The sequence below is a fragment of the Myxocyprinus asiaticus genome, chromosome 48 (assembly GCF_019703515.2).
Source record: "Myxocyprinus asiaticus isolate MX2 ecotype Aquarium Trade chromosome 48, UBuf_Myxa_2, whole genome shotgun sequence".
NCBI classification, from domain to species: Eukaryota; Metazoa; Chordata; class Actinopteri; order Cypriniformes; family Catostomidae; genus Myxocyprinus; species Myxocyprinus asiaticus.
The window spans coordinates 5,731,825-5,750,148 of NC_059391.1; the positions used below are offsets into that span (position 1 = coordinate 5,731,825).

Sequence of the window (18,324 nt, forward strand, 5' to 3'; positions counted from 1 at the left end):
TACCAAGCCAAGGTCAGGTAGACCAAGAAAGATTTCAGCCACAACTGCCAGAAGAATTGTTCAGGATACAAAGAAAAACCCACAGGTAACCTCAGGAGAAATACAGGCTGCTCTGGAAAAAGATGGTGTGGTTGTTTCAAGGAGCACAATACAACGGTACTTGAACAAAAATGAGCTGCATGGTCGAGTTGCCAGAAAAAAACCAATGCCACAAAAAAGCCTGGTTAAAATATGCCTGACAACACCTTGACATGCCTCACAGCTTCTGGCACACTGTAATTTGGAGTGACGAGACCAAAATAGAGCTTTATGGTCACAACCATAAGTGCTATGTTTGGAGAGGGGTCAACAAGGCCTATAGTGAAAAGAATACCATCCCCACTGTGAAGCATGGTGGTGGCTCACTGACGTTTTGGGGGTGTGTGAGCTCTAAAGGCACGGGGAATCTTGTGAAAATTGATGGCAAGATGATTACAGCATGTTATCAGAAAATACTGGCAGACAATTTGCATTCTTCTGCACGAAAGCTGCGCATGGGATGCTCTTGGACTTTCCAGCACGACAATGACCCTAAGCACAAGGCCAAGTTGACCCTCCAGTGGTTACAGCAGAAAAAGGTGAAGGTTCTGGAGTGGCCATCACAGTCTCCTGACCTTAATGTCATCGAGCCAGTCTGGGGAGATCTCAGACTTGCAGTTCATGCAAGACGACCAAAGATTATGCATGACCTGGATGGGCAGCTATACCACCTGCAAGAATTTGGGACCTCATAGACAACTATTACAAAAGACTGCACGCTGTCATTGATGCTAAAGGAGGCAAAACACAGTATTAAGAACTAAGGGTATGCAAACTTTTGAACAGGGGTCATTTCATTTTTTTTCTTTGTTGCCATGTTTTGTTGTATGATTGTGCCATTCTGTTATAACCTACAGTTGAATACGAATCCCACAAGAAATAAAAGAAATGTGTTTTGCCTGCTCATTCATGTTTTCTTTAAAAATGGTACATATATTACCAATTCTCCAAGGGTATGCAAACTTTTGAGCACAACTGTATGTATGTAAAGCTTCACAGTAATCAGTGCAAAATGCAGTAGACATACACATGCAAACATAGACTATTGCATAAATATTGATAAACATGTTTTTGTCAGGGACACTCCTTGAGAAAGTGAGAATTTCCCAGTGCAACGTTTACTTTCGTTTCATCCGAAGTGAAGCCTTATTTGCCTGCTATCCGTTTCAGTCACATGACTATAGTAAGAACTGCATCATGTTCACCTACCAAATTAAAAAAGGGTGCATGAAAACAGTGAGTTAACGACACCCATTGGTTACTTCAAGCAACTACACTCTATGGGCATACAATGGCCTTTGGTTAGAACAAATACATCTAAACTTTTCATTGTCAAAATGCAACAGTTGATGTTGCAAAAGACTTAACATCTTAAGTTTCTTGAAATAAGACCCAGGTGGAAAGAGTCCATACCTGATTGAAGGTTTGTGGACAGGTGGTAGATCTTCGTGACCCCTCTTGTTTGAGTTTCAATTTGAAGAGTGCAAGTTCTATAAGAGGCATAGGAAAACATTCAAAATATTCTAAAAAATTATATATTTCCTGGTATCTTTTAACACAGTTGAAAAAATCTGCCCATTGCTTAGTCAAGAAATGTTGAAGGCCTGTTCACGAATTTCCAAATAATAGGATGGCAGGGGAAGAATCATTATTATTTTTATGAAGAAAGGCATAACTGATTGGATGAATCAGTAATATTCATCAGGAAAGCACTACCTGATTGATCTGAGAAACAAATATACATATATATATATATATATATATATATATATAACCCAACCCCTAACTCTAACCAACCAGGTCAAGCTTTCCTCATAAACATGAATGAGTCTTCCCCCTGCCACCAAGTCCGATGTGACCAAAGGTGACAAAGGTATCAAAAGTATAAAATATTTGTAAAAAAAACTTTACACAAAAACTTTTTGCATCAAGCCATTCTCTAAATGGTCATTTAGGTCTTTTCAACAAACACTGGAAATCACTGATCAAATAAAAACACGATTGCAGTATTATATTTCAGACTGGGTAAAAATATTGACTTTCCGATGCATCACGATCTTCATTTGAATGATCTTGATAATGACTCTTAAATCCTAAGATCAAACTTTTACTCTAGATGTAACCCTCTACAATGCAAGTACATAATTCACATATGCGAACAAATTTTGCTCGATGAGACTAAAAATGTTTGTGATTAGTCACTGGCTGGTAAACTTTCAGATTTCACTCACCAGTGATTGTGTAGTTTAGTGGTGAAATAGTTTAGCACAGAGATCCTTTCATTGTGTGTTGAGAGAAATGATTGGTTTGTCTCATTCTGTGTCCAAAGACGAGATCCACGCAATCCATTTGTCATAGAATAATGCCTGTTTTACACTATGCAACGAAGCAGGACAGAAGCAGTGCGTATTTCTTTCGACGTCCACGTTAACAAATGAATGTATTTACATTTATGGAAGCAGAAGCAGCGCGTTAGTGTGAGGCAACAGCAGCGGGAGTTTTGCCGTTGAGTCCATTTTTGCTGCGCAGCTCACACTGAATTGAAGTGACAATACACTGTTGATGGACATCATGAAGATGAGTTGACATGAAAAAGTAGATATTGCACAGAATAAGCAAGTATTTGTAGTCTAGTGTGTTTTTGTTTTTATTACAGCTCGTCAGAAAACCAAAATAAAAAAAATGACAATCAATATGTAATTATTTTAATTATTTAGCTTAAGCAGACATAGTGTTTTATCATTTAAAACTACAGTACACTAAAAGTCATAGCCTTAAACAAAATAAAGCTACCCTATTACTTACTATTTAATAGAGAGCAGGTCTAAAGGGTTAACAGCAATACACACCCGAGTGTGCTGCCAAACTCCAGGTATGTCCGGTAAATTCAGGACTTACCCCATTCTTGTACTGATAGACACTTTACAAGGATTAATTAACAAAGAAAAAAACATGGGATGCTGTAGCTGGCTGTTGATGAAGATGGTGAGTTAACATATTCTTGGAAGTGTGTCCTTTTTGTGCGGAAAGTTCTCAAGTATCTCTGATGTCTGCACAAAGAGATCTCTCTCTTCAATGTCTGTGCATAATTACTTATTTCTGAAGCTATTATTAAGCTATATAATTAATAGTGATCGATACAAACCAGGTGATCAAACAGTCCTCTGTTGTGCAAAACAACATTTAGGCTCATCGTCCTCCCCCTTCCACTGAATGATGTTTGAAACAAGCAGAACTCATTGTGTTGGCTGTCACTACATGAAATAATTCTACAAGACTGCATTAGACTACACCAGCATGCAAATAAGATTTCATGACGATCAAGTTTGTAACACTTATCAATAGCTCACTCATGATAACCATTTTATAACTTGATTTTCTATATAGAGCACAGCAATTTCTGCAGCAGATACACTGCTGGTGTAAAAGCACATGCGTTGTTTGCTGCAAAATTGCCACGACGCAATGCTTCGGTTCGGCTCGAGCACTGCTTCGCCGTGTAATGTAAAACAGGCATAATGTCTCTTAATACTCTTCATGTTCTTCACAGCCAATAATTAAAACCAACAAAAAATAAATAAAACTAATCAACTATAGCACTGATGCGCAAAAAAAAACAAAAAAAAAAAACCTGCGTGCCCTCTCTCGTTTATGTACATCCTGGCTGATGCCGGTAGTCTTAAAGAGACGGTACAGCTTTAGAATGTTTTCTACATATCAGTGTAAATACTTGTAAATAATACAAATTATGCATGTAAACAACAAACATGTAACAAAAAAAATAAATATATGCAATATAATTTATGCAATTTCAAGACATTTATAGATGGAATACACACAATTTGAACATTTTTCAAAAGCTAAAATGTGACCAATATGAATAAAAATTTATATTTGCGAATTGTACTTAGAAGGGTTACCTAAAAGGTTAGAAGGTCCACTGTATAGTTAACAGCATTAGCTGAAAGCAAAATGGACACTAACCACGGGTTGCATATGGACATACACTTTCTACGGCAGACCTCAAGGGGATAAGTACACGATCACACACATACACAGGGCAAAGTTACTTTATGAATCACTTTTAAATTGTCTATTATCATTTTTAATGTACACGCACTCACGCAGTACTCTGTTGTTTTTTCGTCTATCTCCATGTGACAGGGAAGAGGAGAGAAAGTCAAAATGAGCCGGTGTGTGTGTGTGTGTGTGTGTGTGTGTGTGTGTGTGTGTGTGCGCGCATATGACAGAGCTCTGGTTGAAGAGACCGAGACAAACACAACATTCTGTGTCTGTGACATCCTCTGCAAAAATAAAGTTGTTTTGAACTGGCTAGTGTCACCCCGGCTTTAATATATAGCCTGTTATGTATAATATATATAACTGTTATGAGAAGGATTTTAGACCCATTTTTGACTGGGCTGCCCAGCGCAACATAGAAGTAAATAGAAACCATTCCAAAAATAGAATGCCCTCTCGCGACAGGTTAGGACAAAAACTCTGTTTAACGGTGTGGCAGGGCGGAGGGCGGGATTCCGCACACCCAGCCCCTAATTGGGCCGATTAGCCCGAGAAGGATAAAGGCCGACTGGAGACAGCAGTGCGGCAGAGTGTGTGTTACGGACAGCTGTCCGACACCTGTGTGTGTTTGTGTCTTTTGGTTTAAGTTCATTATTAAAATATTATTAAGCCGGTTCTCGTTGCCTCCTTTCCATGGATGTCACATCGCGTCTGGTTAAGACATGGTGTGATAGTGGGAATTAGTTTTCTTTCACTGTTTCTTTTCATCAGGATCTTGCAGATTAAAATACAGTCATCTGAAGACAAACAAAGCCTTTTTCTACAATCTGACAACATTATAAAAGCATTTACACAGAAGGAAAGTTCCACTGTATCCATAGTTTTAACTGTGGTATTTGCAATTAGATCATAGTAACCAAAGGTAAAATTAAAACTATGATTATATGGACAGTAACCATAAAACAAATTATTCCATGTCATAAGAAAAACACATCCAAATCTTAAATTGCATTCCCTCACTACCCCGATCTATTGATATACGTTCATGGTAAATATTTTTTAGATCTGTGATGTGTGGATTGAGAGCCTTACAATTTGTCTGCTCATGGTACAGATTTCTCCTTTATTTTCTTTCAATGCTGTTTAGAATGTTGGGGCCATTTAATACCATTTTAAATTAGTTTAATCATCAACACATTTTGGGATTTCATAGAGGTTTTAAACAAATAATCAATGCCAAATCCACGACTCAGCCCGTGCTTTTCGCAGCTTTGTTTATAATGATCTGCATTGCTGAGAGCTCGAGACCGGTCTATGTAAAAATGCATGTCTCTGCGCTGATCTGTCCATTGAGCCTTGAGCCGTGCTGACTGAGCTGTTTCCTTTCGCTTTTGGAACGTTTGACTTTTGTCATTTCTCATGCGCAACAAAAAGACTACAGTGCACAATCAGAGAGTCGGCCTCTTGCAAAGATTAATTGCATTGTTAGAAAAAATTGACTAAAAACCATTTAGACAAAGTCTGGAGCCCTGAATACCCAGCCCTATTCATTTGAATATCTTGAATATATTTCTCGTGCTTAAAATTTGGACTTGGTGCAAACAGAATGCAAAAACATTTTGTGGGAAGTTGAGTGAGGAAATAGTCCCTCAAAAGTTAATTTACTCACTGCTTAATTTTTCAGACTGGGGCTCCTCTGGTTCCTGCAAATTCCAAGTAACTCGCTTTCCTTGTAACTTAGACTTAGCACCAACTATGACCGCTTCCGATGTTTTATTCCCTGATTGAGCCTCTTCGATGGCAGACTTGGGGTCAACAGCATCTGTAGAGTCGGTCACAGAGCTCTCACTCATTTCTTTCTTAATGAAGTCCAAGTTGTCGATCAAGTAATCAACACTGATATCTTCATCTGAGGAATTAACTTCTTGTTTAATTGGGCCTGGTGGTTGGACAGGTGCCATCTCTATATTCTCTGTCATCAAAGGTGACCGATATATCTCAGTGGTCTCCTTTTTACAGTTCTCAGAGTCTATATCAGGTGTATCCAAATTGATGAGAAGTGTGTTGTCACTACAGCATGGCGAATCGTCTTCATCAGGCCATATTTGTTCAATTTTTATCTGTTTTGGTTCAACAACCATTTCCTTTGCTTTAATTTTATCATCTTGAAAGCCAGCTTGGCTCTTTTCTAAACCAGCACTGTGCAACTCCATTTCATTCTGTTTAGGTGATCCTTTGAAGAAGTCTAAAGAAATATTTTCCTTTGTGTCTTTAACACCATCTAATTCTTCACATAAGTTGAGACAGGGTTCCTCTTTTTTGATATCTTTCAACTCCTTGACTGCTCCAATAGGCCACGGTTCCACTTTTTTAAACTCTTTGGGCTTATATGTGTGAGGCTCATTTGACACCTCAAGTGCAATGTCTTCCTTACTTCCTTTAAGTGTTCTGGTCAGGTCACCACTCCTTGACCCAAGTACATGGGTTGTGATCCCAACTGAATGCATCTCTTGTTTAAACAATGACAATGAAACTGTCTCGGCCTCATGTGTTCCATATTTTTCTGTCATTAAAGGGGTTGAAGTCTTGTTTGCACTTAGAGCAGGCTCATTTAATTCAGCGGACGTAGGCTCGCCCGTCTCACAAAGGGGTTTTCCCGTACGCCGAGAGCTCTCCAATCGGGCTTCTTGCCTTTTTCGGTCTCTTGTTGTTGACCGTGATCTTGACTTTTGCCTTTTTGATCTTGCCTCACCCTGATCCTTCGATACCTTCCTCTTTTCGATGGATCTAGAAAATGAGCGAGAACGAGAACGCCTTTTTTCTTTCGATCTTTTCCTTTGTCTTTCTCTACCTCTGTTGTCATTCTTCTCACGACTTGTTCTTTTACCACTTGTCTTCCTCTCTCTACTGCTCGAACTAGAGGAACACCTCCTATCCCTCGAACGTGGACGTCTCCGCTCTTTCGATCTTGAGCGAAAGCGTTGCTTCTCTTTTGAACGGGATCGCCGCCGATCCCTGGACTTTGAGCGGGACCTCTTGTCTTTTGAACTTGAGGGTTTCTTTTTGTGAGAGTCTTTAGGTGGAGGGCTTTGGGAATTGGATGGTGATCGTTTCCTATCCTTGGACTGGCAAGGTCTTTCCTTCATCACCTTTGCCATGTGAGTAGCATTAAAAGAACCACTGGATGATGGGAGCTCTTCACACACCCCGTTCCCTTGGGAATCCTGTTTTAGGTTCACTACAGACTCCTCGAGAGACTTTGATTGGCGTCTGACCGGTGGAGGTCTATCCTCAGGCTCAGACATCACCTCCATCTTAATGTTCTGATCATTGCATGACAAGCTTGATACAGAGTTCTCCTGAATTTTCCAAGACAGGCTTTCAGGAGTTCCACCCTCTTCAGTCTTCATCACTGCTTCGCTTCTACTACAATCCACAGCAAGATTTGAGGGTGTCTGAAGTGGGACTGCATCTGAATTATGCACTTCCTGTGTCCACAATTTGTCCCTGAAAGATTCTGGATCAGGTTTAACTTCTGCAGACATTTCAGAGCCCCTCTCTGTATCTGATGTATCTACATTCATAGGCTCAGATTTGATTTGATGGCAGCCATCCTCATTGGGTCCAACTGGCACTCTTGAGTCAGTATTATGCGTTCTAACGTCAGGACCCTCATTTTCTGTTTCATCATCGGAGGAATCTGATCCCGTAGGGTTAAAGGGGTCATAGACCTCACTTTTGACCTTTTTATCCTGCGTTCTTAAAGACAAAAGCATCTGTTTACTCTTTTTATTCCTCTTTATGGATTCCTCATCATTCGCAGGCAGAGTCCCTCCTGATGCAGTAAGTCGCCGAGCGTGCCACGGGTTTCCACTAGAGCTAATGCGGAAACTGACAGAAGAGGAGGATGGCCGTGAGTTTGAAGAAGCACCAAAGGAAGATGTGGTAGAAGTGAAAGAGCTCGAAAATGTGGAGGAAGCACCAGTTCTCTCTGGTCTCTGCCTCTGAGCATCCATTTCCCTGCTTTGTTGACTTGTCCCTTGCTGGTCAACTGTACGTTCCCTTTCTAAATTGCCTGCTAAACTGGTCACGGAAGACCCAGGCAAACAACTGCTACTGTTTGCACTGGCTGTACCCTCTCTTTTAATTTTTGGTATTCTTGGCAAAACAGAAACATCCACCCATACAGGCTTGGGAGGGGGCTTTTTGACAGGTGACTGTCTGGCTGTACTGTCCTTGTCTTGATAGTGGGAGTCAGAAGGGTTGCTTGATACCACTGAGTTCAGCTGACCTCTAATCTCATTGGTGTTCAAGGGACCATTTACAGGTCTTGGTGGATTTAAAACAATTGCTCTATGAGGACCCCCCAGATGCAAGGGGGATTGTCCCATGGGAGATGGGTGAGAGTAGGGAAGATGTGGAGAGTTTATGGGTGGACAAGGAGACATGGGATTCTGTGGTGTGGGACAGGAACCAGGGGAACTATGTGCTGATGGGGGCCTCCACAAGGGGCTGGAGGAAGGTCCAGCCAGTTCAGTAGGGGAAATAAAACTTGTTTCTGAGTTTGGAGAGTTTCCCGTATCCCCTGAGCCTGACCTTCTAGAGGTCGTGCTCCTTAGCAAGGACAAGCACACTGCAATTCCAAAGAAAAACACATACACTTGATTTTACTTTTGATTATTGGTAAAAATAAATAAAACTTCTAAACAACACAACAAGTGTTACATTCCGGCATTAGTCCCTAATAAAATTAACTAATTACATTACATTACATGCATTGTAATTTGTCTTTGTCTTCCAAAAGAAGACTTGGCTTTCAGGTGTTTATTTAAACATTTTCTTTTTTTTACTTACCATGTTTGTGCCCCCGACACAGCCCTATACCCCTCTTTTCAATTAATTCAAGATGCAAATGGCTTACCTGGTTTGGTTGCCTTCAGAGAGCCATCTCTGTTGATGACCACATCAGAACTGTCCATGAGGAGCATGTTCTGACCACTGAGGATACTCCCCAATAGGTCTGATAAAGGGGCTTCCGCTGCAACCTCTTCAACATGCGGGATACTCGTACCTCGTCTGGAAACCATCATACAAGCAGGAAGACACTTTCACCTGAACTAACCTTTTACTTATCTTTATCCTTTAAACCTCACCAGATTAGATCCTTGAAGTAGAAATAATTTGTTAAAGAGTTGATACTTGATCATCCATCACGACATTGTGATCTCCCCCCATCTAGTAGTTACCTGGAGAGGCCGGCAGGAATAGGTCTGGCAACAGGCTGATGGGACCGCATGGCAGACCGGGAGAGGCCACGGCGCTTGGCATCCAGAACAGAGTATGGTGTTGGAGCTTGTATCTCTTCCTCCCTAACAGGTAAACAATGTTTGAGTTACACACAAATGCTCAAACAGGCCATATATGGATTGAAATTGAAGACTTTAGTTAAATGGTCACTTCCTAATCTAATAGCCAGGAAAGATAATTCTGCAAAAAAACAATATAGAAAATTTATGCTCAGTACAACTTCACCTATCGTCGAAGGGGTCCAGGTCAAAGGGGTCTCCATACACAGAGAGAGGGGCAGCTCCAATCTCTGCCCGCATGCTGCCTAAACTGTATTCAGATGGACGATAAACTGAAGGAATAATGGAACCGGGTTTAGGCTTCTTAATCCCTAAGCTTTGTGCAATGCGACTTCTGGAATTAGTTTCCTTCCGTACAACCTAAAGTGGCAAAATAAATTCTATTTACCAATTTTAACCAGGAAACATAACTCCACAGTACCTATTGCAACACAATACTAATTTTGGTGCCTCTGCAAAACATAAATATCATTAAATGCTTTTCTTTCTTTAAAAAGTTCACATTCAATGAAAACAATGGCATGGAGTCTTCAACAAAGCACTTCCTGGAGTACCTGGCACTTTATGTTTTTTTATTGAAAAAAGCAACAGCACGACTGCTCATCATGCGTTACTGTTCTGAGCAGCCCAAAGTTCAGCAAGACACAACCTGGGAGCGAATTGTGTTGGGACTACCGATATACAGTACTGTGATTTTTCACAAAAGCATTTGTCTTAAGATGGTTATTTATATCTTCAGCTTTAGTGTGTCAATAGGAAATATAAATGTTAGACTCCTAAACATTACTTTTGCAAATAGAAAAAATTAGAATAGAAGAACAGAGAACCCTGCAACAGATGTCATGGCCCCCACAGAGCCCCCCACTGGACATTGTGTCAGTCTGAGATTGCATAAAGAGATAGAAGCAATTGAGATTAAATAGACAGAAGAACTGTGGTGAATTCTCCAAGAAGCTTGGAACATCCTATCTGCCAACAACCAAGAAAAACTGTGTCCAGGTGTACCTAGGAGAATTGGTGCTGTTTTAAAGGCAAAGGTGGTCACACCGAATATTGATTTAGCTTTTTTATGTTTACTGGACTTTGTATGACATTAAGTGATAAATAAACTATTTATGTCATTATTTTTGAAGACATCCTCACTATGCAACATTTTTCACAAGTGCCTAAAACTTTTATGGTACTGAAATACCAGTACTTTGACTTACCTAATATAATTAAAACATTAATAGTACCCAAAACATTTATAGTAGACCCAAAAGCCACAGGCTAATTGCAGAAATATGAAGTACCATGAATGGAAAAGTTTAGTGTGCAAACATTTTTCCACAACTCACCAGTTTTCTTCTTGATTTTGACTTCCTCAGTCTGCGTTTTCGTCTCTTCACTCCCATGTTCGCCTTTCCTCCAGAAACTCCAGAAGATTTGCTTTTGGTTTTCCTTCTTTTAACTGCGTGATCACAATGAGAGACTTATTCTGATCAGATAGAAAAAATAGACTGATCCAGACTCAACTTAACAATGACATTTTGGTAAATGTCATTTTGGGAAATGACATTTGAAACATCTCTGTTTGTCTCACCTGTCTTTCTCCTCCTGCGTGACCTGGAGCGATGCGTGAAGTCTCGCACATACACTGCGGTGTTGAGTCCGGCCACTACAGCGTTGATTGTCTCATCCAACCAAGTGGACTGCATCAGATTTCTGGGAGTGAGCTGAAAAAATAGCACCACACAAAAACCCTGAACTTCATCGGATGTTTAAACTAGGGAAGCACCGATCCGATACCTGGATCGATATCGGCACTGATACTGATGTTTTTAGACGGATTGAGTATCGGTGCGATGAGCCCGATCCAAATCCGATACTATGTGTTAGTCATGTTCATTACTGTCAAGCTCCAAAAATGACAAAGGAACCATAAGAACAACATTAAAGCAGTTCATACGACTCGTGCATTTTATTCAAAGCCACTTGAAGATGTGCAATAACTCTGTGAATCACAAAAGGCTGTGTTTAATAAGTAAATATAGTATGCACGTGCAGCGCCAGCACGTTAGTGAATGGCGTTGCTCTGTTGACACACAAGCATGCGCAGCCTGGTGCACTAGTGGCTATTTTCAGCAATCACGTGGTGTGCAATACTTGAGCGGTACTCACAAACAACATCTCATGTAGATGCTCAATAGTTCGGTTCACTTATAAAATGCATTTAGAATGGCACCAGAGGTGCATTTTACTAGAATTTGAATAAGAAGCAAACCAAACTACTGTCAACTTGCCTACAAACAGACAAAGACAGCCAGGACTTCCTGGAGAGTTCAGAATGTCAAAATAAAAGCGTGAGGGTTTAAAAGTTAAAGGTGCACAACTGAAAAATATTACTACCATATTTTAAAATTCTAAATGTCAATAATAATAATAATAATAATAATAATAATTTATTGTTATCATTATTATTTGTTTACAAATTATAACAATATAAGTTGAATGGGTTCCCCAAAAAAAAAACCCTGAATAAGTGGTATTGGTGCATCTCTAGTTTAAACACTGGCTCTCAATTAAATACAGCAGTGCTCAAAGATTTTATTTAAGAGGTTTCAGTCAGACAATCAAACTAACCACTTCCAATGTTAATTGTACAGTTAGTGATGCTTGCCTTGGCCAGTACCACTAATAATATGCTTTGATCATTACAGACCACCACAAAATTACTCCATTTACTTGTTTCAACAAAACTACAGAAGTGTCCAATGAGACATTTGTTTATAAAAGCTGTTTAAACCTCATAACACATACCAGTAACACATAAATCTCAGCCCAGTGACACATCAGTCATGACAGTTATGATTAGAAAGCCAAGCAAAAGCTTCATGCAAACCTGTGCTGCAGTGCGTGCCTGTGTGATGCGATGTCTGTTGACGTTGGCCCGAACTCGTTCACTCTGCTGGGTCCGTGCGATGGCTCGAGTGGCTCTGGTTTGGGAACGGCTGGTGGTGGGAAGACTGCTCTCCTCTTCACTGATCTGATCAGAGCCTGAAAAATACAAGATATTAGTAGAAAAGAAAGTTACACATTAATAGATTGTTACGAACCTTGAAGTAATAATTCACTCAAAAATGTATATTCTATCATTATTTACTCTCCATAATGTTCTTCCAAACCATATGACATTTTTCCATGGAACAGATTGCTCCACAATGTACAGAAAAAACACCATGAAACCACAGTAATAGTTGTAAAACAAACATTTACATTCTATGTAAGAAAGTCAGATGGGTTTGGAATTACAGTTGTGCTCAAAAGTTTGCATACCCTTGGAGAATTGGTAATATATGTACCATTTTTAAAGAAAACATGAGTGAGCAGGCAAAACACATTTCTTTTATTTCTTATGGGATTCATATTCAACTGTAGGTTATAACAGAATGGCACAATCATAAAACAAAACATGGCAACAAAGAAAATGACACCTGTTCAAAAGTCTGCATACCCTTAGTTCTTAATTCTGTGTTTTGCCCCCTTTAGCATCAATGACAGCGTGCAGTCTTTTGTAACAGTTGTCTATGAGGCCCCAAATTGTTGCAGGTGGTATAGCTGCCCATTCTTCTTGGCAAAATGCCTCCAGGTCATGCTTTGGTCGTCTTGCATGAACCGCACGTTTGAGATCTCTCCAGAGTGGCTCGATGATATTAAGGTCAGGAGACTGTGATGGCCACTCCTGAACCTTCACCTTTTTCTGCTGTAACCACTGGAGGGTCAACTTGGCCTTGTGCTTAGGGTCATTGTCGTGCTGGAAAGTCCAAGAGTGTCCCATGCACAGCTTTCGTGCAGAAGAAAACAAATCGTCTGCCAGTATTTTCTGATAACATGCTGTATTCATCTTGCCATCAATTTTCACAAGATTCCCCGTGCCTTTAGAGCTCACACACCCCCAAAACATCAGTGAGCCACCACCATGCTTCACAGTGGGGATGGTATTCTTTTCACTATAGGCCTTGTTGACCCCTCTCCAAACACAGCGCTTATGGTTGTGACCATAAAGCTCTATTTTGGTCTCATCACTCCAAATTACAGTGTGCCAGAAGCTGTGAGGCATGTCAAGGTGTTGTTGGGCATATTGTAACCGGGCTTTTTTGTAGCATTGGCTTCTTTCTGGCAACTCGACCATGCAGCTCATTTTTGTTCAAGTATCGTCGTATTGTGCTCCTTGAAACAACCACACCGTTTTTTCCAGAGCAGCCTGTATTTCTCCTGAGGTTACCTGTGGGTTTTTCTTTGTATCCTGAACAATTCTTCTGGCAGTTGTGGCTGAAATCTTTCTTGGTCTACCTGACCTTGGCATCAAGAGATCCCCAAATTTTCCATTTCTTTTTTTTTTTTTTTTTTTCATTTTCTCCCAATTTGGAATGCCCAATTCCCAATGTGCTTTTAAGTCCTCGTGGTTGCATTGTGATTCGCCTCAGTCCAGGTGGCGGAGGACGAATCCCAGTTGCCTCCACGTCTGAGACCATCAACCCACGCATCTTATCACGTGGCTTGTTGAGCGCGCTGCCACGGAGACATAGCGCGTGTGGAGGCTTCACGCCATCCACCGCGGCAACCACACTCAACTCACCACGCGCCCCACCAAGAACAAACCACATTATAGCGACCACGAGGAGTTTACCCCATGTGACTCTACCCTCCCTAGCAACCGGGCCAATTTGGTTGCTTAGGAGACCTGGCTGGAGACACTCAGCACACCCTGGGATTCGAATTAGCGAGCTAGCGAACTCCAGGGGCGGTAGCCAGCGTATTTTACCACTGAGCATTTTCAAGGCTTTGTATAACTTTTTATATCCTGTTCCATCTTTATAAAGTTCCAATATTGTTACACAGGTCTTTTGACAGTTCTTTTCTGTTCCCAATGGCTCAGTATCTAGCCTGCTCAGTGCATCCACGTGAGAGCTAACAAACTCATTGACTATTTATGCACAGACACTAATTGCAATTTAAAAAGCCACAGGTGTGGGAAATTAACCTTTAATTGCCATTTAAACCTGTGTGTGTCACCTTGTGTGTCTGTAACAAGGCCAAACATTCAAGGGTATGTAAACTTTTGGTCAGGGCAATTGGGTGATTTCTGTTATCATTATGATTTAAAAAGGAGCCAAACAACTATGTGATAATAAATGGTTTCATTTGATCACTATCCTTAAATAAAAGACAGTTTTTTTTGCATATTTTCAAAATCAATGCCAAAATTTCACAATTTCTGCCAGGGTATGCAAACTTTTGAGCACAACTGTATATTAGGGTGAGTAAATGACAGAATTGCCATTTTTGGGTGCAATATCCATTTAAAATGACTTGGCCCTCTTTGTAGTTCAGGGTTCTGTTATTGTATTGAGTGGTTTAGGGAAACAGGGGATGAATTACCTGAGCTCCGGTTGTTGGCAATGCATTCTGGGCAGAACCATTCCTCAACAGGTACGGCATCCAAAGGGGGTGTGAGACATTCCATGTGGTACCTTCCATAAAAACAGAAGTGAGTGTGGATCATAGCAATAGAATTAGCAGGAAGAAAGGCATAAAATTGAGTCCCCTAATCATTGGTGGGTCTTAGTGGCCCAGAAGTTGTCTCTAATTGGTCTGGTATGATGAGTCTAAACAATAATTCTCCTATTTCATCTCTTCACTATATATTTCAATTCAATGACTACTTGTTTCTCAGTATTATTGTTGAGGTGCAAATTACTGGCCAGACCACTACTGAAGCATGACATATACGGTGTTGTTATGTGGAACCTGTTACTTTTCTCAGCGCTGGTCAGGATGGGCTTGTGTAATGGAATTGTTTTTTTTTATTTTTTTATATACAGATTGCTGGGGTGGATTTCCTATCATACATCAGGTAACAAACCTTAAAATAACAGGTTTAAATGATTATACTAAGAAAACTAATTTTAGGAATGTTAATTTCTTACCCTGCGTCACAACCATCGCAAAGCAGGAGATGATCTTCACGATCTCGACCTCTGCAAACCTCACAGCTGGTCTGATCCAAATACAGCTCCACCTGCTCCTCCTGTCCGGGTTTTAACGGCTTCTGAACTGCAATCTAACCAAATACATATATACACTCTCAATTAAGCCCGACTTGTCCAAATGACAAACTACTACATAACTCTATTCACTTTTTAACAGCAACAGTAAAAACACTCCTGACAGAATGATTTGTTATGCAACTCACAGTTTTCTGGATTTTCCCACCATAACACTTTCTCAGGAGAATTCTTTTGAAGACTATCCGGTCCACAGGACAGGAGTTGGCATTCTTAAATTAAGAAAAGACAAAGGACATAACTGTATTTAGGAACAGCAAATCAGCTGTACAATGTATTTGCAAGAGTATATCCCTTACGAATTATGCTGAATAAGTGTATGGAATCATTGTCCACATTTACATGTACAATAATATTCTTTCTGATATTCTGAAATTTGGTCATATCCAATTGTGTATACATGAACATGTAAACATCTTAACCCAATTAAACCAATACTCCACTATCTAGAAATCTGAATAAGACAGCTGGCATATGCCTGTATTACACTGGGTCATGTAAACATCTTTCAGAATATGCACTGTGACAGAATTATCACTGATATTTAATTTGTCATTAAAATACAGTACATCTTCTCTGGGCCCATATTTATTTAGTAAAGTAAAATGGTGGTAGCTTATATAGGCTATTTGGGGAACCTACATTTTAAAATTCACTGCATTTTCATAAGCTATTAAAAGGAATATACCAGGTTACCAAATAAAATTATTTTAACTCGTCCCACCTTTTCTTAAAAAAAATAAAGCAAAAATCTGTGTTACAGTGAGGCACTTACAATGCAGGGGTCGACATTAACGCTTGTCCAGGACAAGTGGAATTTTGAACGGGCAAGTTAAAGAGAATTTTACTTGCCTGACCAGACGAGTAGCCTGATTAAAATCTCAATAATGAATGTTAGCTCAATAGCGCGGGACTGAGGGGATTGAGCACAATTTTAATAATTCCCACATGGTTCACTTTCAAAATGTGGGGAATTCCCTCTATCACATCGCCCTCTCTCCCTCTCACCTTCACTCGTGGTGCAGCGTTCAGCAGCTTGTGAGTGTGTGCAGTGGGGAAGCGCATATTTACTGAACTTTAGATTTTACATATATAAACGGGTATAAACCTGTTAATTGGACATGCAAATGGTGTTTTACCACATCTCTATAAGCAAGCGATGCAATACAGCTATTTCTCCTGTTTATAATCAACAAAGCTGTCTTCATCGCAAGCGTGCAACGTTGGAGAGATCTAATTTAGTCTCGTCACGTCGTGGCGCTCCCTCATAAAACAGCAAGAAAGGCAGAAATTGCAAAAACGCTTTGTGTAATAATACCATCTTCAGAGTGAAATGTTCTGAAGACCCGTTACATCTCTCACCTTTCTAGAGCTTCATCTAATGTATGTATCCGAGGTATTTTCTCTGTCATGTGAATCAGTCCATTTTAATAAGTATATAACAATATACACTATAATAATATTAATACTATAACATTAATAAATTACACACAATGAAAGCACATTATCTATCTTTAATATGCATATTTGTTTTGAATATACAGCATAACTGATTTAGCAGCAAGGTTCTCTCGGGATTTTATCTGTTAATATTTTCAATATTAAACAGCCATTTTTGTACTCTCAAAGAGATGATTTACCCAAAAATGAACAAGTGTTACCACTTTACAAAAAGGTTCCGTTTGTTAACATTAATTACATTAGTTAACACGAACTAAACCCCACTTTTATATAATTTATTAATCTTGGTTAATGTTAATTGAATAATAATTACACAAATGCACTATGAACTGGCTCAGCGATTAAGGCTCTGGGTTACTGATCAGAAGGTTGGCGATTCAAGCCCCAGCACCACCAAGATGCCATTGTTGGGCCCTTGAGCAAGACTCTTGACCCTATCTGCTCCAGGGGCACCGTATCATGACTGACCCTGCACTCTGACCCCAGCTTAGCTGGGATATGCGAAAAAAAGAATTTCACTGTATAATTTCAAAATGTATAATGTGTGACAAAAAATAAAGGCTTCTTCTTTTTCTTATAAGATTGATGAATGCTGTAAAATATTGTTCATTGTTAGTTCATGATAGTTAATACATTATCTAATGTTAATTCATGGAACCTTATTGTGAAATTCTGTCATTATTACACGCCTTCATGTTGTTCCAAACCCGTCTGACTTTCTATCTTCTGTGGAACTCAAAAGGAGATGTTAGGGAGAATGTTAGCTTCGGTCTCAATTCACTTTTATTTTATGGGAAAAAAAAGATGCAGTGACAGTGAATAATGACTGTGACTATCATTCTGTTTTTACTCAGACAAGTGAATGACCAATTTACTTGTCCGAAGGACAAGCACATGACAATGCTTAATGTCGAGCCCTGCAATGGAAGTGAATGGGGCCAATTTTTGGAGGGTTTAAACAAATGTGAAGCTTATAATTTTATAAAAGCACTCATTTTTACCACCATTTTAGGGTTTAAAAAGATACGTCTTCATGCCAGCGAAGTTATAAAATTGGCTATAACTTTACACAGAAAAGTGATTTTACCACACTAAAATCATGTTAATACACACTTTTTATATCTTGTGGCTATATCTTTGAAACAACGAGTACTTTAATGTTTACCGATCAGCTCCCCATTCACTTCCATTGTCAGTGCCTTACTGTAACCCAGATTTTTCAATAAAAAAAAGGAAGTCGAAATACATTTTTGTGGTAATCGATATTATGCCATAAAGACTGTCGATTGAGC

The 18,324-nt window shown here is 39.7% G+C and overlaps 1 protein-coding gene across 1 annotated transcript in view; it reads right to left on the reverse strand.

Moving 5' to 3' along the window:
* LOC127437538 (PHD and RING finger domain-containing protein 1-like) overlaps window positions 1-18,324 on the reverse strand; it is a 30,650-nt gene that overhangs the window by 7,211 nt on the left and 5,115 nt on the right. The window contains exons 5-15 of the mRNA XM_051692525.1: window positions 15,700-15,783; window positions 15,434-15,567; window positions 14,886-14,977; window positions 12,346-12,500; window positions 11,047-11,179; window positions 10,802-10,914; window positions 9,631-9,824; window positions 9,345-9,467; window positions 9,020-9,174; window positions 5,768-8,731; window positions 1,492-1,568 (exon numbers count right to left, since the gene is read on the reverse strand). Of these exons, the coding sequence (XP_051548485.1) occupies window positions 1,492-1,568; window positions 5,768-8,731; window positions 9,020-9,174; window positions 9,345-9,467; window positions 9,631-9,824; window positions 10,802-10,914; window positions 11,047-11,179; window positions 12,346-12,500; window positions 14,886-14,977; window positions 15,434-15,567; window positions 15,700-15,783 (4,224 nt within the window). The remainder of the gene's footprint in view (window positions 1-1,491; window positions 1,569-5,767; window positions 8,732-9,019; window positions 9,175-9,344; window positions 9,468-9,630; window positions 9,825-10,801; window positions 10,915-11,046; window positions 11,180-12,345; window positions 12,501-14,885; window positions 14,978-15,433; window positions 15,568-15,699; window positions 15,784-18,324) is intronic.